This window comes from Eubalaena glacialis, chromosome 5 (assembly GCF_028564815.1).
Source record: "Eubalaena glacialis isolate mEubGla1 chromosome 5, mEubGla1.1.hap2.+ XY, whole genome shotgun sequence".
NCBI lineage: Eukaryota > Metazoa > Chordata > Mammalia > Artiodactyla > Balaenidae > Eubalaena > Eubalaena glacialis.
In genome coordinates, this window is record NC_083720.1 from 105,156,274 (window position 1) to 105,181,893 (window position 25,620).

A 25,620-nucleotide genomic window follows, 5' to 3' on the forward strand; every position below is an offset into this window, starting at 1 on the left:
CAAAAAATAACTCAAAAGGGATCCATAACCTAAACCTAAGACCTAAAACTAGAAAACTCTTAGAAGACAACACAGGGCAGAAGCTTCACAATATTGGATTTGGCAATGACTTATTAGATGATACCAAAGGCACAGGCAAGAAAAGAAAACACAGACAAACCGGACTTCCTAAAAATTTTTAAATTTTGGGTCTCAAAAGATACTGTCAACAGAGTAAAACGGTAACTAACAGAATAGGAGAAATTTGCAAATCATATATCTGATGAGGGATTAAGATCCACAATATATAGGGAACTTCTAGAACTCAAACAAATCAATTCAAAAATGGGCCAAGAATTTGAATAGGCATTTCTCCAAAGAAGATATACAATGACCAATAAATACATGAAAAGATACTCAAACATCACTAATCATTAGTGAAATGCAAATGAAAACTCCAATGATATACCACCTCATATCCATTAGGATGGCTATTATCAGAAAAACAGTGCTGTATCCTTTTTTTAAAAAAATTGAGGGTGGGCTTCCCTGGTGGCACAGTGGTTGAGAATCTGCCTGCCAAAGCAGGGGACACGGGTTCAAGCCCTGGTTTGGGAAGATCCCACATGCCACGGAGCAACTAGGCCCGTGAGCCACAATTACTGAGCCTGCGCGTCTGGAGCCTGTGCTCCGCAACAAGAGAGGCCGCGATAGTGAGAGGCCCGCGCACCGCGATGAAGAGTGGCCCCCACTTGCCGCAACTAGAGAAAGCCCTCGCACAGAAACGAAGACTCAACGCAACCAAAAATAAAAAATAAATAGATAAATAAATAAAAACTATTAAAAAAAAAAACAAAAAACCTACGTAGAAATACCACTGTTTATAAAAACATCCAGGTCATCCAGAACACCAAGACATGGTGGCTACTAAAAAAAAAAAAAAAAAAAAAAAATTGAGGGCTTCCCTGGTGGTGCAGTGGTTAAGAATCCGTCTGCTAAATGCAGGGGACACGGGTTTGAGCCCTGGTCCGGGAAGATCCCACATGCCACAGAGCAACTAAGCCCGTGTGCCACAATTACTGAGCTTGCACTCTAGAGCCCACGAGCCACAACTACTGAGCCTGTGTACTGCAACTACTGAATCCTGTGTGCCTAGAGCCTGTGCTCCACAACAAGAGAAGCCACCACAATGAGAAGCCCGCTCACTGCAACGAAGAGTAGCCCCTGTTCGCCGCAACTAGAGAAAGCCCACGCGCAGCAACAGACCCAACACAGCCAAAAATAAATAAATAATTTTAAAAAAAAAAATTGAAGTACAGTTGATTTGAAATATGTTGGTTTCAGGTGTACAGCAAAGTAATTCAATTATGATATAATATAATATGAATCGATTCTTTTTCAGATTCTTTTCCATTATAGGTTATTTCAAGATATTGAATATAGTTCCCTGTGCAATACAGTAGGACCTTGTTGTTTATCTATTTTATATATAGTAGTGTGTTTCTGTTAATTCCAAACTCCTACTTTATCCCTCCCCCTCCTTTCCCCTTTGGTAACCATATGTTTGCTTTCTGTCTGTGAGTCTATTTCTAATTTGTAAATAAGTTCATTTGTACCCTTTTTTTTAGATTCCACATATAAGCAGTATCACGTGGCATTTGTCTTTCTCTCTGACTTGCAGTTAATGTGATAGTCTCTAGGTCCATGAAAGTTGCTGCAAGTGGCATTGTTTCGTTCCTTTTTATGGCTGAGTGGTATTCCACTATATATATATGTGCCACATCTTTTTTATCCATTCATCTGTTGATGGACACTGAGGTTGCTTCTCTGTCTTGGCTATTGTAAATAGTGCTGCTGTGAACATTGCGGTGCAGAGAAACATTTATCTTGGAGCTTGGTTCACAATTTAAACTCCTGACCTTCAGCTTTGATGGTGGGCAGAATGTATCAATTCTCCTGATTAGGGAGAAGAAGAAAGCAACACCAGGAGGGAAGCATCCAAACCTGAGCACAGTGAGAGGGCAGAGTGGGGGAATGCTCCATGGGTGATGTCTGTGCCATCAGTTTGGAGAATCAACACCCTCATTTTCCAGTGGAGGAAACTGAGGCTCAGAGGTTAGGCCATCACATCAACGTTGCACAGCTAGAGAGGGATGGACTTCGACATGAACCCAGTCTTAGGTTATCCAGAGTCCTTGCAGAGGGCGCTGTGACCTTGCTCAGCTGGAGAAGGGCTCCATAAAGGAAGGTGGACTTGCCTTTGACGGGAGCCTGAGATCAATCAGTGCTGGACACTTTTCCCTTCATAACATGGTCCCTGGTGACCTTGAGCTCCAGCTGATGGACACCTCTGGCCACCTCTCTCTCTTCAGGGCTTCGGGCTGGGACTCCAGCTGAAAGTGAAGGTTGAAGGACACGTATCCTACCCTGAATGTCACCACATGCTGACCCCTGGGGGAGGAATGAGGAGTAACTTGCCAAGGTCATGTGTGAGCAGTGGCTGAACTTAAGTCCAACAGAGGACTTTGTGAATCCATGTCCTCCCCTTGAGGTTGGCAACGACTGGTTTCTCCTTCCTCGGACCCACGCATCCGTGCAAATACCAGACTCTTCTAATAGGTAAGGGAGAACCAGGAGCCAGGTCATCACAGCTGCAGGAACCAAAAGGATGCAAATCCACTGACCTCGTCGTGTCCAGCTGAGCACACATTCAGAGACGGAGCACCCTGCTGAAGTCACGCGGGAAGAACCCGAATCGGAACCCAGGCCGCCTGCCTCCCAGCCTGGGGCCTTTGGGCCACATGGCCTTTGGGGTTATCCTTGAAGAGGCTGGCTTTTCTTTCTCTTTCCTGCAAGAAGCCGGCAGGAATCTTTCAAGCCAGCAATCCTGAGTCTTCATGTGATCGCTCTGCTCACAGAGCTATTTTGGCCAGATCAATTTAACTGGGGTGAAATTCAATGGCATGGGAGTGAATGGCACAAAAACAGAAACACTTTAGGCCCTTGGATAACTTTTAAGAATGGAAAAGATTAAAAAGCTTTAGAACTACGTGTTCTAACCAAAAGAACAGGTCTTTTGAGACAGATATCTAGAATGGCCAAACTGCAGCCCAATGTATAAATACAATAATATAGTAATACAGTAATAGTAATCATATAGTAGTAATACTGTAGTAACAATGATAGATAATAAGAGTAATACTAACAATAGTAAGATAGTAGTTTGAGGATTTACCATGTACCAGGTGCCCTGCTACGTGGGCGCCCTGCAGGCACAGGGTCTCATTTAATTCTCGCCCCGGCTGTACCATCTGGGCAGGTCATTATCCCCATTTTATGGGTGGAGGGAACTGAGCTTCAGAGAGGTGGATTCCTTGTCCAAGGTCACACAGCTAAGTGAAGAGCTGAGATTCTAATCCAGGGACACCTGTCTCCGAGACAACCTGAGATGATTTTGCAAAGGTCACTGGACTCAGGGCAATGCTCCCTCCAGCGCCCCCAAAGCAAAACGCGACCTCAGGATTTGGAAGAGGTGGGGTCTCTTCCCCCGGTGCGCAGGGAAAACCTCCCCCCGGCCCTGCCCACCAGACCCAGGGCCACGGAGCCTCCCTCCACCGGGAAGGTGGCTGGGCTCGGAGTCTCCGGGTTGGGGTCCCGCCGTCCTTATACAGCGCCCCCTGTCGGCCCCTTGGAGCGTCTCCCGGGTCTGCGTGGGGCGGGCTGTGCGCGGGCGCGCCCTCCAGCGTCGGCGGGCGGGAATAAACCGCATGGCGCCAGGACCTGCAGGTGGGCGCGCACCTGGGGCCGCAGCATCCGGATGCGAATTCCCTAACCTAATCTCACAGCGCTGCCTTCTCCCACCATGTATGCGCCTCTTTCCCTCCCCTCTTTCTTTCCTGTTCTGCCCTTTCCCGCCACTTCCCATAATCTAATTAAATCAATGGAAGTTTCTCCAGGAAAAGGCACAAAAGCATATAGAATTCAGCCTGCAATTTCAGGATTTCATAGGCCCCTCTTCATCTCATCCGTCAATGTTCTCACTGAGTATCTTAGCAGAGCTTCTTGGATGTAACAAAAGAACCAAGGCATTTTAAATACTGCTATTTCCCCCCCAAAGTCCAGTTTCAATAAATAAATGGAGAATAGACAAAAAGAAAAAGTGTTGGCAAGGATATGAAGAAATTAGAACCCTTGTGCATTATTGATGGGAATGTAAAACAGTACAGCCATTGTGGAAAACAGTATAGTGGTTCTTCAAAAAATTAAATATTATAGCATTACCATATGATCCAGAAATTCAGCTTCTGGGTATACATTCAAAAGAATTGAAAGTAGGGTCTCCAAGAGGTATTTGTACACCCATGTTCATAGCAACATTACTCACACGAGCTAAAATATGGAAACAATCCAAGTGTCCATCCACAAATGAATATACATACAATGGAATATTATTCAGCCTTAAAAAGGCAGGAAATTCTGACTGGTGAACTTTGAGGACATTATGCTAAGTAAAATAAGCTAATCACAAATAAAGGACAAATAACGTATGATCCCAGTTTTATGAAGTAGAGTAGCCAAAATCACAGAGACAGAAAGTGGAATAGTGACTGCCAAGGGCTAGGGAGAGAGAAGAATGGGTTTAGAGGTGCAGTTTTCCAAGATGGAAAGAGCTCTGGAGATGGATTGTAGAGATGATTGGACAGTAATACGAATGCACTTAATAGCACTAAACTGAACACTGAAAAATGTACATAAAGATGGTAAATTTTATGTTGCATTATTTTACCACAATACAAAAATTAGATACCCACCTTGCAAGATGGGTTATAAAAATCAGTCAGGATCAAACTGATACAGAGGCTAATATTAATTTAACCATTCCATGAAGTTTAAAAAACAAGAATAAGTCTATCTGTTCTTGTACTTAATTTGTAATAAAAGAATATTATATGTAAAATAATTACATAAAATAAAACCAAATAATGATTTTTTAATGGATAAGTATTTTAAAATATTGGAGTAAGGAAGACTTATCTAAGCATAGCTCAAAAACTCAAAATTCATACTTGAAGACACTATTTTGACAAATTTAATGTGCAGAATGTCTGCAAGAAAAAAAAGACAAAGCCAACTGGGAAAAATGTTTGTAACCACATTGATAACAAAGGAGTACTTTCCTTAATATGCCAAGCAAGCAAAAAAAAAGACAAACCACCCAAAGGGCATCAGAGTTCAGAAGAGGAGTCCAGAAGACACAAAAATATGAACAATTTTTAAAAATACAAATCTATGTGAGATCTTTTAATCAGCTTGGCAAAGACTAAAAATGACTGATAAACAGGAGAGCACAGAAGTAGACCCATACAAATACAGTCAACTCATCTCTAAGGAGCAAAGGAAATTCTATGGAGAAAGGATAGTCTTTTCAACAAATGGTGCTGGAACAACAGGACATCCACATGCAAAAGAGTGAATTTCAACACAAATCTTAACATCTGTCACATATGGATCATGGTCCTGAAACTATAAAACTAAACTATAAAGCTCCTGTACGATAACAGGAGAAAAATTAGGTTACCTTGGGTTTGGTGATGGCTTTTTAGATACAATACCAAAAGTACAGTCCATGAAAGAGAAAGTTGATAAGTCAAACTTCATTAAAATTAAAAATTTCTGCTTTGTAAAAGACACTGTAAAAAGAATAAAAAGACAAGCCAAAGACTGGGAGAAAATACCTGCAAAACACATGCTAAGGTCTAAAGATGTAGGAGCCATCTGAGTTCTATTCCAAAAATTTTCAAAACTAAACGGCACCATAGGGATGCAACCAGCAAACTCCAGGCTATGAAAAACTATAAACAACCTGATGTTTTTTTAAAGGCAAGAGGAAAAAAAGAAGATGAAGAAAGTAAGAGAAATATCAATCATTCACAAACTTATCTGAATCCCGAATTCAAACACAGTGTAAAAATTTAAGATGACTGGGGAAATGTGAATTAACTAGGTATTTAATGGCATTAAAGGAATGTGGATAAGTTAAAAAAAAAAAGTGTCCTTATCTTTTATATACATAAAGAAATATCTACAGATAAAATGACATGATTTACTTCAAAAAAAAGTGGGAAGAGAGTTATAGATGATAACAAGATTAAGTGGATAATTCCAAAGTTGGATGAAGGGTACATGGGAGTTAATTTTACTATTCTAACTTTTTAAACATATTATAAATTTCTATAGTAAAAAAGCTGTTAATAATACAGCAACAGGACCCCACAGGTATTCAAACAACATAATTATAAAAGCATAAAAACAAAACCAATGTAATAACATAGAAAAGAAGTAAATTCTCAGTCATTTACTCCTTCTACTCCTTCATCCTGGCTAATGGGTGCTGACATGAGAAGCTACATACGTACAAAATAATTCAGGCGACAGAATCAATGCGACCTACAACCTGCAGTCACCTCAACTCTCTTATCAATCTTACAACAACCTGTGTTAAAGTTTATCAGGAAAACAGATTCCCTTCACTTCAAACTGTACTCATTGGACCATCCCCTAACTCAAACATTTAAGAGCTTCATAGCAAAAGCAGAAGCTATCAACTTCTGAAACCTCTGTCCCAAAACTGTTCTAACTCTCAACTTTCCAATACTGTCACTGTTCATATCACTTCTTGCCTAGATATTTGCAAAACAAATTCAAAATCAGCTTTATGATTCGTCTCTACCTGCCTTGAATCTACCACACAAACACTGCCTAAGTAATTTTTTTGCAAACTTCACTTTCATACTTTTATTATATCTCTTGTTGCCTTAGAAACATTTCATGAGTCTCCATTTAATGACAAAATTAAGTCTAAATTTGCTTGCTTTTGAAAATTATCCATAATCTAACCGTATCTTTTTATGTTCTCCATTCCCTGCAAAGGATTACTAATTCTAATCAGAGTAGTTGTCTTAGTACTCTGTATGTATGTACTCTCATATGTATACATATGCGTTCATCATATGTATTATTACCTCTAGTCCTTCACTCTTGTGGCTGACATCCACTCTAATTCTACCCATAAAAAACCCTTAGCTCAGGGATGCCTTCTCTAATCATCCCAACTGTGGTTGAATCCCCTTATATAGGATCTCATGCCATCACATGTCTTTTGTAATTTTATATTTTTGTATATCATTTAATTCAATTCTGTCACATTCCCTTCCACACCTCCGTAGACCTTAGGTTCCACACGTCTATTTTTGCTCTCTTCTATTTCCCCAAAGAATACAGTCCCTAACACAGTGCAGGCATTGCTGAGTGGTGAATGAAGGAACGTCAGGACTTCTCTTTTTCTTTTCTCTTTAGTTTCATACCACCTTGTCTATACCACACAACTTAGCACCTATTTCATTGTTCATTATTGTTTTACATGCATTGAATTTTGTCTGCCCAACCACTGTAAGCTCTTCCATAGTTCCCACAGGCTCAGCACACAGCACACATGGACCTCAATAAATATTGACAGCCACTCAAAAACGGAGAATGGAACAGTGACTCTTTATAACAGGAAATCTTCATTATTGTTCAGGCTTCCAGTTTCCTGCCTAACTAACGTCAACTACCTTTGTTAATATAGCACTACTACGCTATATATGGATGATTACACTACAGACTGCTTATTGCTAACCAAAATCCATATTCTCTTCTGCTTCCTAGACATATAGCCAGATTATATTTCCTAGGCTCCCTTGTAGTAAGGTAAGCCTACAAGACTGAGCTTTAGCTAGTGAAGTGAATGATGCAACATCCATCTGGTCTGGTCCATAAAAGCCTCCCAACATGTGCTTTTCCATGTCTTTTCCCTTCCAGTTGGCTGGAGTGGAGATAACCTTCAGGGAGACTGAGAACATCATTCAGTTTATTGTAATTTCTAGCCCACTATAAATATTAGCATTTAAAAAATAAAACTGTCACATTACTTTTTAAAATGCACTCAATGGAATCAAATCAACATAGGGATTTGATACTCACGAGTATCTATTATATTTTTAAAAATATAAACAAAGAACTCTTTAGCAGTCAGAAATTTATATTACTCCTTTTCCTCTGTGAACTTGTTTGAATTCCATATCCTCTAAAAATTTTATTCTAGTGTAACATTTTTGTCCTTGAAATTCTTTTATCATAATTCTCTGAAACAAAAAGATATATTTATGTAAAGCTCTAAGTGTTAAATAAATTTGTCTTGATTGAGTTCATAATACAATTATTGTATATACTTAAAACAACAAATACATTACAAATTGTGATTATTACAATATAAAAAGACTTTATTGAAATGCATCTTTCAATAAGATGATCAGACTCATTTTAAAAGATTACTTCCTGTATCCATAAATGAATATTTCATATCACTAGAGAGTTCAGCATCAATTCTATTCCTGTGTTTTTATAAATACTGAAAAACATTTTCACAAATAAGTTTATATGAACAGAAGAATATTTATTGTAATAATATACATTAATACTTGGAATTCCTTCTGAGTTTTATACAAAAATCACATTGTATTCTACCATCAAAAATTATTTTTAATGATCTGTAAACTTACTTACGTCCTCCTCCAATTTATTAGGGAAGAAAAATTGGAAACTCTGAACTACAAGCAAAAGAATTAATAATCTGCAGTTGTTTGTTTCTCAGTTTCTAGGAAATATGTCATAAAGGCTTTTTACCAAAACCTATCAAATGACAGGTGCACTGTTTACCCTAATACATTCAGAAATAGGAAAAAAATTTTTTTAATTGTTAACTTCTTGAGGTGATAATAATGTTCTTTATCTTAACAGAGGTTTTTTTTTGTTGCATAGATGTATGCATTTTAGCTGAAAACATCCAAATGTTTAAGATTTGCATATTTCAGTATATGTGAATTTTACCTCAAAAGGAAAAAGAAAACCCTCTAAACAAGTAGTGAATTCTAGTTAATGGTATGCTTGATGGACTATTTGGGGAGACGTATACTGAACATGTGCAACTTACTCTGAAATACATTTTAAAAGTAAGATGATTAATGGATAGAGGGATGGGTAAATAAATGATGAAGCAACTATAGTAAAATGTTGAATCTAGAATTTAATTATAGAAGCTTTATAGAATTCTACCCAAGCTAAAAGACCTAGAAGTAGAAAGAGTTCAATAAGTTATACTGGTCATAGATTTCAGAGAAGTAAGAAACTTTTCTTACACCATGTGTACGTAGCTTATGCTCTGAAATTCCTCCCCTGGGAGTTAAGTACATTCTGCATCCTAAATGGCTATGTGATGATTCAATTACTTACCACAGGCAGGGCAAACAGGAAAGATCTGTTTGCCAAATAAGGCCAAAAAAGAAGAGCACTCCCCTGGGTAGAAGAGAAAAACTGACAAGAAGTATGTATAAGGTGTATTCAAGGATGTCCAGGATAATTTGCATAGATTCTTAAAAGAGTAGTATATTTTGAAGACGTATTCATGTTCATTATAAAGATAGTCAGGAAAAAAAAAAGAACCCATCAACATTACATAAAGTGTGACAGACCTGACATTTTAGAAATATTTACTTACTCTAAGACCAAATTAGTGAGAAAGAAAGGGTTTTGAGGTTTCTAACCCTCAATTCTTTAATCCAATTTTCCAGGACCCAAGCTCTGCAGACTTCTACCATTTTTGAACTTCAGTTATCCAAAAGTTTAACTATCCTGAAGTCTTTCTGATCAGATTTGATATGAATCAACAGCCCAGCTTCACTCCTTGTGCTAAGTTATCTACCTTTCATAGAATATAGTTTCCCCACCCTAGATGTATAAGCTTTAAAAAAAAAAAAGCCCAGATGGCCATTCTAAAATGAAAGCCAGACTTAAAGATAACCTAGATGTTGCAACCATCAGATAAGGACTTTAACATAACTACGATTAATATGTTAACAGACCTAGTGGGAAACGAAGACAACATGCAATGAACAGAGGGGAACTGCAGCAGAGAAATGGAAACTATAAAAAAGAGCCGAATGGAAATGCTAAAAATAGAATAAACACAACGATCAGAGATGAAGAAGTCCTTCAATGGGCCCTTTAGTAGACGCCACACAACTGAGGAAAGAATCAATTAATTTGAAGATAGGGCAATAGAAATTATCCAAGCTGAAACACAAAGAAAAAGGAGTGGGGGGGGGTGGCAGAACAGAGCATCTAAGAGCTACGGAACTATCTCAGTCTAACATTTTTGAAACTGGAGTTCTAGAATGAAAAGAGAGAAAGAATGAGGCAGAAGAAGATTTGAAGAGATATGGTCAAAAGTTTTCCAAAAATAAAAGACAATAAATCACATGTCTGAGAAGCTTTAAAATCAAGACGAATATATACTTTAAAAAGAAAAGAACAACAACAAAACAGACATCTGGACACATAATAGTCAAACGACAGAAATCCAACTATAAAGAGAAAATCTTGACGGCAGCTAGGAAAAGGAAAAAAAAAGACATTATATACAGGGAGAAAACAGACAAAAATTACAACATTATTTCTCAGCAGAAATTATGCAATCTAGAAGTCAATGAAGTGACATTTTTAAAGTATGGGGAAAACTGACAACCAAAAATCTTTTACCCAGCAGAAATATCTTTCAAAAATAATGGCAAAATAAGACTTCTTCAGGCAAACAAAAGCTGAAAGAATTTCTTATAAGCAGATTTTCATTAAAATAAACATCAAAGAAAGTTCTTTAGGGAGGAGTTTGATACCAGACAGAGATTGGGGCCTACATAAAGAAAGCATATGTAGGATTCAGTTCAAATGAAAATAAACACAGGATTTGTTTTTCTTAATTTTTAATCATTTTAAAAGGTAATTTTGTGTAAAGCAAAAACAGTAAAATCTATTATGGAGTTTATAACATGTAAAAGTAAAATGTTTAAGAATGATAGCTCAAAGGATGGGAGGGAGGAATTGGGAGCACTCTATTTAAGGTTCTTACCCTACACGAAGGGATATAAATTTGAAGGTAGACTGTGATAAGTCAAAAATTTATATTTGACTCGGGAGCAACCAAAAAAAAAAAAAAATTAAACTATAACATGCCAATAGTGCAGGTAAAATAGAATCATAAAAAATACTCAATTCGCCCACAAAAAAAGGCAGAAAAAGAGTTAAAGAAAAAGAGGCACCTCCCTGCTGGTCCAGTGGGTAGGACTCCCTGCTCCCAATGTAGGGGGCCCAGGTTGCATCCGAACCTGGGAATCAGGGAACTAGATTCCACATGCCGCAACTAAAAAGCCCACATATCGCAACTAACAAGTCTTTGTACCGCAACTAAAGATCCCACATGCTGCAACTAAGACCCAGCACAGCCAAAATAAAAAAATAAAAAAACAATAAATTATAAATAAATAAATATTAAAAAAAGAAAGAAAGAAAAAGAACAGATGGGAAAAAGAAAAAGTAACTAGTAAGATGGAAGATTTAAAATCAATCATAACAAAACTTTATTAAGTGTAAAAGTCTAGAAATATTGATTTTTTTATACTGACCACATATCTAATCATCTTTTTTTATATTGACCACATATATAACCATCAATTAAATTTATACATTAATTCTAATAGTTCAATAGCAGATTCTTATATTTTACACATATATTATAATGTAATATGTAAATTGTGACAAATTTTTACTTTCTTTTGAAGCTCTATGCCATTTATTTCTTTTTCTTGCCTTACTGCATTAACTCAGAGCTGCAGTAGAACTGAACAAGTGTTGAAAGTGGGTATCTTTGTTCAACATTCACCATTACATGAAGTTTGATGTATTCGTCCTCATTTTCAAGTTACAAAAGTATTTATTTTTACTGTTTCAAGTAGTTTTAACCAGAATGAAGGCTGGCTATTTTCAGAATTTTTCTGCATGTATTGAGATTGTCATATAATTATTTTTTCCTATTAATGTTGGGAATTAAATGGATAGATTTTTTTTAATGTCAAACCATTGTACTTCTGAAATAAACTAAAATATGCCATGAAAAAAAAATACTAAAAGCCAAGAATAAGATTACAGGACAAAAGACACATTAAATGCCCGAAACTAGAAGATAACAGTATTACTGAAATCTAAAGTAAAAAGAAAGCAAACCTTGCAGAATCATGCTTTCATTAGCTTAATGCTTATTTGCATGTCTAATAAATACTTAAGAAAACTGAGGATTACTTTAGAAAATAAATATAATGGAAGAAATCTGCCCCAAAAGACAACTACAATATCAAGTAAACTGAGAAAACATTAGATGTGCCCGACTTTCCACAAGGAACCTGGTAACATTAGTTTCAAAGATGGAGAAGAGAGTGAGCATAGTCTGCAAATTGTAACAAGAACAAGCAAGGAAGACACTTATTCCCTAGGCCCCCCTTCCAGGCTCGATGGTATAAAGGGCTGAAGGAGAGTCATCACTTAAGAGGTCTGCAGGGGAAGCAGTACCATTGGGAAGAGTCAGGTATCCACTAGAGTAAGAAAATAAAAGGAATATCCAGCAAAGAGGTTGAGGATTTGGGGGATTATTTTGCTTATGAACTCCAAATAGGGCACAGTGGAAGGATTTTAAGAGTTGGGGATGGGTGGTGGGTAACGGGACAGAAGATACTGACAACTTTAAGGAGATTAGATGTGGGAAATGAAAGGTAATCTAGGAGTCTGGGCCTTTTGATGGTACCCTGTATAAACAGGAACAAATAATGAGAGAAGTCCTGGCAGATTCAAGGCAGATGGTGGTCAGACTGTGAGTGCTGGCAGGGAAGGAAGAATGGGTGCTTGAGGTTTCCTTTTGACCACTTTTGATTAATGGGAGCAAGGACATCTCCAGCAAATCCTTACTTTTTAGTCTTTTTCTTAATTGACATTTCTATGACATTTGAAACTGTAGACCGGCATCATTCTTGAAACCATCCTCCCTTCTCATTTTTTTAAGTTTCTCATACTTCCTCTCTTATCATTCCTTCTCTTCCATTGGCTCTTCTCTTCTGCTAACTCTTAATATTCTGTGGTTCAGTCCTGCTTTTCTTTTCACTCCACACACAACCGCATGCTCCCTGGTTAATTTCATCTATCCAAATAGTTTTAGCCACTGCCTATATTCAGCTTCCTAATGGACATCCTCCTCTAGACAAGCAGTGGGTACTTCCATGACAAACATCTCCAAGAACTAAACAATATCTCTTTGCCCAAACCAGCCATGCCTTCTGTATTTCCTCTCTCATATAAAAGGATAATGGGATGTTTTCTCTGATCTTAAAATGTGGCTCTAGTGAAACCCCCACAGCTGAGAACTACAAATGATAAACTCCCCTACACTCTAAAAAGAACAACACATCCATGCCAGAGTTGCTAAAAGACAGCATCTCTATCATCCACCTCCCACCTATTGAAAATGAAACGAAACAAAACAAAACAAGATTAGAAACAGAAGTGAATTCATAAACATAGAGAACGCTAGGGCTTTACAACCTTAGTGAGAACAAAAGCAGGGGTTCTCCAAGAAAACCTCTGGGACAGACTGGGTGATAACTACAAGAAGGGAAACTGACATCTGAATCTTTGGCTGACAACATACTGAGATAAAGAAACTCTTAAAAGCCCAGAAGAACCTGACGTATCCCCAGGAGTTTAGGCCATATGTGAACACAGAAACTGGTCCCAGCCTGGAGAATTCTGAAAGCAAGAGGTTGGATGGAGCTTCAAAATGGCAGAGCAAGGACTCAGAGGACAGCAGTTAGATGAGCTACACGTCTACCACTGGGTTCTATAGGTTTCCCATTAGCCAAATACAACAGATGCTGCAGAAGGGCTAAAGCATCTCGGTAGGCCAAAGACATGTGCCTTCTTGAGGAAGAAGACTCAGCAGTAACAGGCTGTAGGTGGACTACAGGAGGGAAGAGATAGTTAGAAGCCTGCCAAAGGCAGCTGGAGTGTGCACCATAAAAGGGACCTGGGCAATGTGGGCCTACCACAGGGGCCTCCAAAAACCATCCTAAATGCACAAGTCTAAAAGGCCACACTTGGACACCTGCCACACAGAGGACATTGGCAATTGGATTACAATACTCCCAGTCACATAAAACTTTGTCCTTTCTCTTCTAATTTTCCTTCCAATCAGAAGCCAAAAGCAGAAAGAAGGAAGAAGAAGAGTGAAGAAACAGATAATACTCCTCTACTGCATGGTCCCTGAGTCATGATTAGGTCTGAGTTACATCCATTCAACTGGATGTAAGGTTTGAAGTAGACTTTTCACACCTTTGAATTTAATCATCAAAATAAGGCTTGTTCTTATAGTAAAAACGACGTCTTGTCAAGAGCCAGGGAAGGAAGATTCAACATGACATGGCTAAAGTCAAGGATAAGAGAAAAATAAAGCTAGTTCTTATTTGTATGCCATCAGATACAGCCCCCATACCAGTCCACAGTGCCACCATCTACTGTGTTCTGCAGGTTAGGAATCTAGGAGTCATTCCTTAGGTTCTCCCCCTCCCTAATACCCTGACATCCAGTCATTATGTCTTAAACCTCTTTCAACACATCTCTTCTTCCTAGCCCCTTAGCTACTAGTCTAGCTCAAATGTGAAGTACTAAAATACTCTAATTTAGTGATTCTCTACCCTGGCCTACACTTTAAAATTTTTAAATATTAAATCTAATACTTAGACCCCAGCCTAGAGACTGATTTAAGTGGATCAGGTGGAGGCCAGCCAGGAGTTTTTTTGAGAGGTCTCCAGGTGCTTCCAAAGTGTAGCCAAGGTTGAGAATAACTAACCTAACTGGTCTCTTCTAGAATCCAGGCTTACCTTCCTCCAAACTATCTTTCATTATGCTACAGAGTCATCTTTTTTGAAATGCAAATCTCGTATTATCCTAGAGCAGTTGTTTTTAATCTAGGCTACTCATTAGAATCACTTAGTGTTAAAAAATCCTGATACCAGGCCAAACTCCAGACCAATTAAAACAGAGTCTTTGCGGATAAGAACCAGGCATTGGTAGTTACTAAAGCTCCCCAGGTGATTCCAATGTGCAGACAAGGTTGAGAACCACTGTCCTACAAGCAATGGGAAGTCACAGAAAGTCTTTAAGAACAGTAAAATCCAAACTCCCCTGAGGGTAACAAAACCTTCCATCTAACTTTAGCACCCTCGGTTCTCACACTACCAAAGCAATGTAGCTCCCTACACTACCCTTTTACACGGGGCCACGCTTTTACACTTTTGTGTAAAGTATTATCTCAATTTGGAAAGCTCCTACGCTCACCCATAGCTAAGGCCCAAACCACCTTTAAGGTTAAGACCTTTCAGGAATAGCATCCTTTGTATAACCCTCCTCTGACAGACACAACAGGGCTCTTCAATCCACCTGTGACCGTTATGATTCTGTAGGGCAATTCTTAATGTTTAACTCTAACTTCCCTACTGAACTACCTGAAATTTAAAACTTATCTTATTCATGCTTTTATCCCCAGTGCCTATCACTATGCAGAGCACACAATGAATTCTGTTGAATTCATTCAATTTAAGTAGATAATTATCTGTATTATCATGCAGGTAGAATCCCATTTTAATAAACTGTAACAGACATCATATTTATACACTATAGTCAAGTCTCATTAAAACAGAAACCAACAGTTAGACTTTTTAAAAATGTAAGGCAAATGTTTAATGTTTGTTCTACTCATGAATAGTAGCAAATTAAGGAAAAAGGCAGGTACAAAGGGCAGTGTGTTTCCAGAATCGCAAGGGTGGCACCTTACAGAATAATAATGCTTGGCTTTCCACCTGAATATGTCCTTTAAAACATACTTGTTCCAAAATGTTATGCTGGTATAATGACATCTGTATGTTTTAGGAAAGTGAGCTAAGACTACTTAACTTGACCTAAAATGATAGGTACTTTGCCCCCTTAAAAAGAAAACAAATTATGACAAGCTTTCAGATGCTTTGAATGAGTTGTGTTAAGCCTAAAAAACCCGAATAATATGATCACCAGCATTTGATGGCAATTTCTAGTACTCTGGGTACTCTGTTACCCAGCAAAAGCTCAGCTCTCCATAAAATCAAGGACAGCTTAAGCAGAAGACACCGAATATTTTATTTTTTAAAAAGTTACATTTAACATTTTATATTTATAGAGTCACTATATATGTGACTGACCCAAAGACAGTAATTTTGCACAAGTATTAACTGAAGAGGAACCAAACACCTACATAATGCACCTCGTTCAGAAGATTTATGTTGTACCCACATTCACAAGGGCCATTAAAATAATCTTAGCATGCAAAATGATAACTGTGTAACTATGCGTTCAGGGTAAGTTTTTTATCTGTCGTACATCCTTGATTACTAAATTAATCCGATATTCACCAAATACCTATTAACTGTTTGGGACTATATTAAAACTGAAGTATCTGAAGTGACTAGTAAGAAAATAAAGTCATTAACCACAATACTTGGCATTTGTGGCTAATTTTTTTTTTTTTTACCTTATTTGGCGATTTCAAAGGTGAGATGGCTATTTTATTTGGTGTCTGTGTTGTAGAATTTAAAGTTGATCCAATAACACCACTTTCAGATATTGTTATGGTCTTTGATGGAGTCCCGGGAGTAGACTGTGAAAGAACCCTACCTGTAAATGAGAGGCAGCACATCAGTTTGACTCTTTTCAATAATCGTATAAAAATGTATTTGATGATGATTTATACCCACAAGGACTGTAGTATATATGTTCAATATTTCATATGCAGCCACTTATGAACTGAAACACTTAAGTAGGTCTAATGAACTATGGTGAACCTAGGCAGAAGGAAACAAAACAATGCTTCTTAGTAACACTTAGTATCTTAATACCACCTTATGAAAGTCCACGAAAACACTTCTGCTCACATTCTCATCAATACTGCTTTGTGTTTTGTTTGTTTTTTTGGCCACACCGCTCGGCTTGTGGGATCTTAGTTTCCCAACCAGGGACTGAACCCGAGCCCTCGGCAGTGAAAGCGCCGAGTCCTAACCATTGGATTGCCAGGGAATTCCCTCATCTATACTGTTAGGTTATATCTATAAGAAAATAGGCTCAGGACAACTAAGGAACAAGTCCTGTGTAACACAGCTCCTCAAAGTTAGGACTTGAATCCAAGTCTTAAAACTTCAGTCTCTGTTCTCTACTACACCTCAGCTTCTTCTCTTTGAACTGAAACCATTCAGGATACAATTTAAGTCCACATCTATAAAACAGATAGTCACTGAACTAACTTGAACACTGGTTTAATACTGTCTCATTTTAGTCTGCCAAAAGGGAAAAAAAAAAATTCTTCTAGCTGTCCTGGCCAGATTCCAACAAGAATGTTGTGTTCCCTTCTGGAAATATCCTTCAGGAACAACACAGAAAAACTATAGTGTGTCTGGATGGCTTACGGAATTGGAAATCATATCACAAGGAGTTGAAATATTAGGAATTTTTATCCTAGGTGAGAGAGGAATACAAAGAAATGACACAGCTCCAAATTCCTGAAAGACTGTGTGATACTGCCATTCACCATTCTGGCGCCAACCTCCTCCCCTTCCATTCTGGGCACACGGTAGGACTGCCCTTCCTACCCATCCCTGCTGCTCCCTGTGGCTAGATTAGGGCCATGTGACTAGTTCTGACCAACAAATTATGAGTAGAAGTGATGTGTGTCATTTCTGGGTCAGAACATTTACTGCCTATGCAAGACCTTCCAAAGCTCTCTTTTCCTCGCCGTGTCTGAGATGGTGGCTCCTCCATCAGCCGGGGTCCTTGAGGGACCATGATGAGAAGAGCCCCCTTTCTAACCCACAGTAGACATGCAGATAACCATGAAGTATGAATACAAAATAAAATTTGTGTTTTTTTAAATTTCTGAGATTTAAAGACTGTTTATTATGGCAGAGAACCAAGACTGTCCTGATTGATCCACGCTGTCAAGTTGAAGGATTAGAACCACTCTGTATCCATCAGATGCACACACTAATATACAGAAACAGAAAATTTTCAGTTAAGCAGTAAGAAAGAACTTCTAACAAAAATTTCCAATTGAAACGACTGTTTCTTTATGAGTGCGTTTCTACTCACTGAAGGTGTTCAAAACAGATGCTGGATAATCAAATCCACTAGCTGAAGAGGAACTCCAAGCACTCAAGAAATAGAGAAGGTAGATAACTAAATTATCTCTAAAATCCCTTTAGATGCTATGATTTAACTTACAGATACAGTTAGAGATGAAAGAGAGAGGGAGAGAGGAAGAGAAAAAGGGAGAAAGAGAAAAAAAAGAAGGGTCTTACCCTTCAAACAAAAATAGAGAACTAGCATGTAAGAGTTTCAGGGCTGGTTTTTTTTCCTAATAACAATGCGACAGTATACTTTTTTTTTTTTTAAAAAATGAATCAAGTTTTGTCTGACACATGAATTTTTAAAATATTTTAAATATATTTTTTCAATTTCTTTTAGTACACGATTACATTTTATATTATTGACATATTCCTTAATGAATTTCAGTTGAGAGTTTTGCTAGGGTTTTTTTAGGCTGAATTACATCATAACTAAATAAGTCAACTCTATATAAACTAAATGAATCTATATCAAATATTTTTAGAAGGGCACCCTCAAATATGGAGCCTGCCTGAAGTAGCATGTTTGTCTGTTCTGGTTTCCAAAACTAATACCTCTGGGATAAGCCTAAAGCCCCAACAATCATTATTTTAAGAAAAGAAACTACCAATAAAGACACATTTTCATAAAATGATCATCATTTACAGTTATTACTATAATTTCTTATTTGTTAAGCATTACATACATTTCAGAAAACACACATATAAAAATCCTCTATTCCTGAGGATAACTGTTTCCAGAAAAAGGCCACTTCAAGTGAATTACATTTAAAACAAGGACAAAAATTTCACTGTAAATAACAACAACAAAACCCCCTAAAACTAAAACTTTTTTTGCTTATATTTAACAAAAATTCAGTTTATAATTATAACTATACTATCTCTTAGAATGAACTGTTTAATTTGAGGGGGAGAGGATTCTTCTGAAAATTAGTAATGACAGCACAATGACAGATTCTGTTTGATGGGCGCAACATGATGATACAGAAGATTATTTCTGCCAAAATATTTTAGGATTTCATCAATTTTCCCAAGAACCCTCTATATCCTTTAAAATTCAAATTATTCTTTTTTGAAGGGCCACTTGTTTTTCATCCAGATAGCATTTCTCCTGATTAATCTCCAAATCCCTGTTTATCCTTGGCTCCGCAGACAGATTCAAGAAAGTATACAAGTTATACAGTTTCACCTTGAAATCAATTTGCAAAGCATTTTACACTCTACTGTCAGGTATTCTCCAAGAATCAAAAGAGACATAACCAAAAAGCTACAGATGGGACAGGCTGGGGGCAGAGAGCTAGCTTATCTGAGCCAGGACTAATTCTATAAGAGATTAATTCATTAGTGAATATTTTCACATTGATGGAGTTTGCTCTGCTATAGCAGCAACCTTGTACCTTGGGAGCTCTGATAATGAGGACCTCTGTACCTCATTTAACCATCTCAAAAGTCATGTGAAGTGGTTGGTATCAACATTTTACAGAAAGGAGTTAAGATGAACAGAAAATATATTTACCCAAGATCACAGAGAAAATGAACAGAAGACCCATAACTAAAACCCAAGTCTCCTAATAGCTCCTCCCATACACCACACTGCCTCCGTGATATACACATTCACTCAACAATACACACTCACTGAACCACATCTATGTGCTAGAAACTGTGCTAGGTATCGGAGAGTCATAAAAAGCCAGTCATAAAAGGACAAATACTGTACGATTCCACTTATACGAGATACATGGAAAAGTCAAATTGACAGAGACAGTCTCTGCTAGGGGCTGGGGGAAGGAAGGAATTGGGAAGTTATTGTTTAATGCGTACAAAGATTTAGTTTTGCAATGTGAAAAAAGTCCTAGAGACAGACAGTGGTGATGGTTGCACAACAACGTGAATGTACTTAACACCACCAGTGGTTAAAATGGTCAACTTTATGTTATGTGTATTTATCACAATTTTTAAAAAAATAATTAATCTTTAAAAACTAGATGGCAAACAAAATCCAAAATTACTATTAAGAAAAATCTTAAGTGTAATAGGGGAGACAGACAGACAAGGAAACCAAGTATTACAATATACCATGACTAATGGAAACATTAAAAGCCAGTGTGAAATTTAACAGAAGTCTGATTAAAGTTAAGTATTTGGTAGGTATAACCAAGTTTTATGGAAATATATAGGAGGTGGTCGGAGAAAAGAGAACCTAACTCAACCTAGGGATCAAAAACTTCCAAGACAGGTGGAGATAATCCAAAGATAAAATGGATGAGTCAGCCATAAGGAAAGCAAAAAAAGTCATTTCAGGTAAAAGCAACAGTGCCAAGAGCCTAAGTTCTGAGAGAACATGGGCCATTTGGTGATCTCTTGAAATAAGTTACATCAGTAGGTCTGGAGCTAATATGAGGTGAAAATGAGAAAGGTATGTGTTATATGATAAATGACTTTAATGTTAAGAAAGCTCTGGCATTTGAACTTATTCCTGAAGGATTAAGGCCAAGAAATGGATATGGCCAAGAAAATTTAAGCAAGGTTGTGACAAGATCATATTTGCATTTTAGAAAAATTGATTTTATACAAACACTAAGTTCATCTTGATTAAAAGAAAAAGATATCCATCTTCCATGAAAAGCCCAAAGGTCATTAAAAAGCAGTCTAAATGTAATTTGAAAGATCATTAGCTATAATATAAAGATAATGGAACCTCCTTGTGATAAGACAATTCAGCAGAAGAGCTACTTTGGTGGTTTAAAATTTGGCTTACATGAATTTAAAAAGCTATAAACTACGAGTTAACAGTAGAAATTATCCCTCCAAACTGAACTTAATGCCAACAATTCTAGTGAAATTTAATAGAAGTCTATCTCTATGCATTTTGGGAGGGCTAATAAGTCTGTCTGTAATTAAAAGGTAAAGCTATGATTAGTGTGCAACACACTGTAAATCACCCAAAGACCCAGCAATGACATCCATTACAGTCAAATGTAAGAGAGGTGAAATCTTGACATTACCAAATATTCACTCAGACACTTCTGCAAAACCACAGTTATTTAGCATACAATTCCCCTTCGCCCCTACATAATTAAAAGTTTTAAGGGACTCTCTCAAACTCAAAAACAGTAAAGAACATTGCACTGAGACATTCCTCCTCGTTAACCACCTCTACCCACCCAACCTCCTAAGGGTCTGGTGGTCCCTTTACCATCAACATATCCAAGCCTTACTCACTTTCAGCCGACTAAAGCCCACTTCCTGAAGCAGCTGTAAATCCAAACCCTTTCCAGTTTTTCCTCTGGGGCCATACCTATCTCCCGTGACAGCCCTCTAGATACGAGCATCCTATACCATCCCAAATCTCTACTGAAGGCCAAAAGAAAAAGAGAACATTCACTCACCCAACACTGCCCTCAAACTACAATCTCCCCATGCCTTCTCTCACTTGCTAAACAGAGAAGCCTCCCTATATATTATAATTCAAAGCCTAGGAAAATGATAATTTCACTGCCACTGACTTCAGAGTTGCCTACTGCTATACTGTCTGTAAATTTATCAAAGACAGTAGGAGGTGGTTTTAATACATATCCCAGGGATGGTTAATTAACATTTGAAGTACCTTCATCAAGAATACACATTCTAGAAATGGGTAATTAGCATTTGAAAGTCTCTAGTCAAAGTCTACCACCCAGAGGTGCTTCCATAAGCTATTAAACAGTGGAAATTAAATGGTGAAAGGAGTAATGTTAGTATAGCTCTGAATTAAAGACCAGTCACCACAGCTGTGTGATTTTCTCCAGAAGTACTGAGGTGCTTGCCAGGCAAGAAGAAATAAGAGAGCTGGGCTTAACCAAGCCATTATAGAAAGAGAGAGTGAAAAGAGAATCAATGCTGTTTTCAGGGAGCAATAATGATGGGTCATGAACTCCATGCTGAGTAAGAAAGAATTTGAGGACTGGAAAGGGATTATTAATGAGAAAGTGGAAGAGTTAATGGATCAGAAATTTCAAAGCGAAAGAATTACTAGATTGGAAGTACAAAGGCAGATAAACTAGAATAATAAAGAGTGAAATACTCAAAGTCAAGATTTCTGAGGTGTTATTGGTGATGACATATTTTAAAAGTATATAATAAAAGAGAACTGGGCCACACTGAGGAATTTGCTGGTAAAAGTAATGTAACTAAAATTCTGTTCTCACTTAAGTAATTATTATCATTGTGATAATTTTCTGTTTCATAGAGAACTGCATACAGAGAATATTAAAATACTGAAACCAAAAACTCAAACAGAAACCATGAAATACTATACTCTCACATATATTACTTTAAACCTAATAGACTTATTAGCATGTGCTCTACAGACAAATTGCCTGGATTCAAATTCCAACTTGGCCATTTACTAGCTGAGTGCCTCTGTTTCCACACTGGCAAAATGGGGATGTTATTAGTGCCTACCCCATAGGACTGCCAGAGGATTATATATGTCACTCTATGTAAAGAGCTAAGAATAGCGTGGAGGCCATAGCAAACACTATGTAAATGTTAGCTAGTATTATCAGAGTCTGAGACTTCACTACTTTCAAGGTATACCAAAATCGAAAGAGGCTAAAGTAATGGACTGATTTTGAGATAAGGCATTTTGCTTGAAGGACACATTTAATAGGTGTAACATTTCTTACTAACCAGTTTGATTTATAGTAATAAGCACTAAAACATTTCAAGGTGGTAGAACAGCCTTTTTTAAACCTAAAAGGAAGGTAAATATTTAGCTAAACAAACTATAAAGAAATATAACCTGCAATGACTGGTGGTGATACTTGAGTTGTCTGTCCTGTAACTGCTTTACTATTAATTGGTTTTGCAAAGATCAGCTTCGTGATTACTGGACCAGAGGTTGGTGTTCGAGGCTTCTTCGCAATCTGAAATATATAAATAACTATAAAGACCATTGTTTCTATAAAACACCTATTCAATTAAAATTAGACAAGATTGATATACAGAAGTACATGTGAAACCAGCTCATTTAACAAAACATACCTAAGTATTGACGTTAAAAACATTTAAAATGCAGCCATTCATCAAAATACTAATATGATCACATCCTTAAGCCATTATACAATAATATCTTTGGATTTTATTGCAAATCCTTATTTTAGTCTCTGGGACATATGCATATAATGAAAAACAAATTAATTTTTAAAAATAATGTTTAATGTTCAATAATAATGTTTAAAATAACCATTTAATAATAATAATGAAACATAAATATGGCACAGCAATATCCTTTTCCAAATAACTAATTATTCAATAATAAAAAGATGGAGTAGAGTACGTTAAGAAAGCATACTGCAAATGATAAATATAATTTCATTGGCCCCTGGAAGCAAAATATAAATACACATAAAAGATAGGCTCATGATTGTATCTTCAACTTTAGATCTATATATCAGGGGCAGATAAATGAGGAACTGCACAAGTTAACACCCTAGGATACAAAGAGACATGTTTGGCAAAACAAAGACTATTCTAAAGGTGAAGCCTCTGAAATATTATTTACTAAAATACAGTTTACTAGACTATAAATTGTTTGAAGGGAGGGTCTATGTTTTATTCATCTCTGCTTTTACATTATACACGGTACACTGTTGCCCTAAACTAAAATTCTCCACAAGTCAAGGAAGGTAGAGTTACCAATGTTCTCATACTGAAATTGCAATGTATGCAAGGCACAGCTTTTTCTAAAAGTCAGAAGCAGAAATTTAGCAATGATAAAAATCATAGACTTTCAGAGCAGGAAGGACATTAAATACTAATTTTATCTTTGGCAGATTGAAAATTGAGGCCCTGAAAGTACTATTATTGGAAATAATAACTCAAAATGAACAAACATGACCAACTTAAACGACAAAACATACCAGAAGCTGTAACTGATTACAGAACTAAGTAAATATCAGCTTTGTTCTCAAACTATAAACTTAATAACATATTTTCTTACACTTAGAATATATTACTTTCTTACACTCAGAACATATTACTGACAAAACAAAATGTAAAGGAAACACAAATCACCTTTAAAAAAAAAGAACCAAAGAGATCCCCTACTATATTAAAAAATATCCAGCTTGCAAAACTCTGATATACCCAAATAAATCCATAATTGTACTTTTAAAAACTGATGCAATTTGGGAGACACACAGAGAAAATATTTCCCAAGTGTACTTACGGGCCTAAAACTCTAAAATAAGTTAGAATATGTTGTCTATTGACTTAGTATTAAGAATCTCAAGAGGTAGAGGTACTGATATTCTTGGAAATCTGTGTCTCGAAATAGATAATCTTAGCTATAGAGTTTGGGAACTTAAAGTATTTCCCCATTTTTAACTGATTTTCACAATCATAAAACTATATGAATACCTACCAACCAGGAAAAAAATGTAAACAATACGACCAAAAGCACATTAATTATTCAAATGAACAACCTCAACTTGCCCTTGTGGTTTTGTTTCTTTAGTGTAGCATTGCTGAGAATAAGAATCTCCAGTTCTGTCAAGGAACCAGGCTTTTTGCATTATGAATTCTAAACTACCCTAGAACAAATTTACTTTATTAAATAAAACAGAACATAAAGGATCATTTTTTAACAAAGGTATCTAATTAGCAGATTAAAATGAATATGAATTCACAAAAATGAATCAAAGAAGGAAACTTACAAATAAGACTGCCAAAAATGTGATCAAATAATACATGCAGGTAATTTTGGGCACTGTGTTATACAGATTCAGGAACTAATAAGGAGTTATGTTGTTCCAGACGGCTAATTATCTATTATTCTTATATACTATGCACAAGAAGCATAGGAAAGTGTTTATGTATCTGTGATTAAGTGTAACTATACCTCTTTGTTACGGCCTCTGGCCTCAACCGTCACCTTTCGAGATGGGTCTCCTTCTTCCACCCTTTCCTATTGTCCACACCCTAATAAGCTTCAATACTCTGATTAAACTTAAGACAATGCTGAGAACCGTCTGGGAAAAAAATCAGGGGATCATACACACCATGTAAAAGTAAACCAAATATTCTGTTGCCTAAAATGGACACAGATAGATGTGTAGCTTTTTGTTTGTTTTTTCTGTGCTTCAGTGCTTGAGCTTTATAGGCTACTCTTGAGTTGAAAAGATTTGAGTTGCCTAAAAATAACTGGACAAGTAGAACAATATTCTAAATGGGGTTTCTTTTGTTTTTGTTTTTAAACAGAAGTTCTTTTTAAATAAATAGAATCAGATTTTATAAAAGTAAGGACAAGAAGAGAAGTTATAAGAATTAGACCCCAGTCTTGGTTTTTATTGTCGGTACTTAGGGGATTATAGTAGAAAACTAGTGGATACAAGTAAACTGGTCTTACAAACAGTATGTGTACATTACTCTTGTAAATGAAAAAAAAAAAAATGACATTCTGATTTACATTTTCAGTATCTTG

At 36.8% G+C, this 25,620-nt stretch overlaps 1 protein-coding gene across 6 annotated transcripts in view; it reads right to left on the reverse strand.

The window, feature by feature from the left end:
* Window positions 1-25,620, reverse strand: part of LIN54 (lin-54 DREAM MuvB core complex component) — a 65,317-nt gene that overhangs the window by 24,739 nt on the left and 14,958 nt on the right. For all 6 annotated transcript variants that reach the window (XM_061191539.1, XM_061191536.1, XM_061191538.1 and 3 more), the window contains exons 3-4: window positions 22,939-23,062; window positions 16,514-16,656 (exon numbers count right to left, since the gene is read on the reverse strand). In XM_061191539.1, the coding sequence (XP_061047522.1) occupies window positions 16,514-16,656; window positions 22,939-23,062 (267 nt within the window). The remainder of the gene's footprint in view (window positions 1-16,513; window positions 16,657-22,938; window positions 23,063-25,620) is intronic.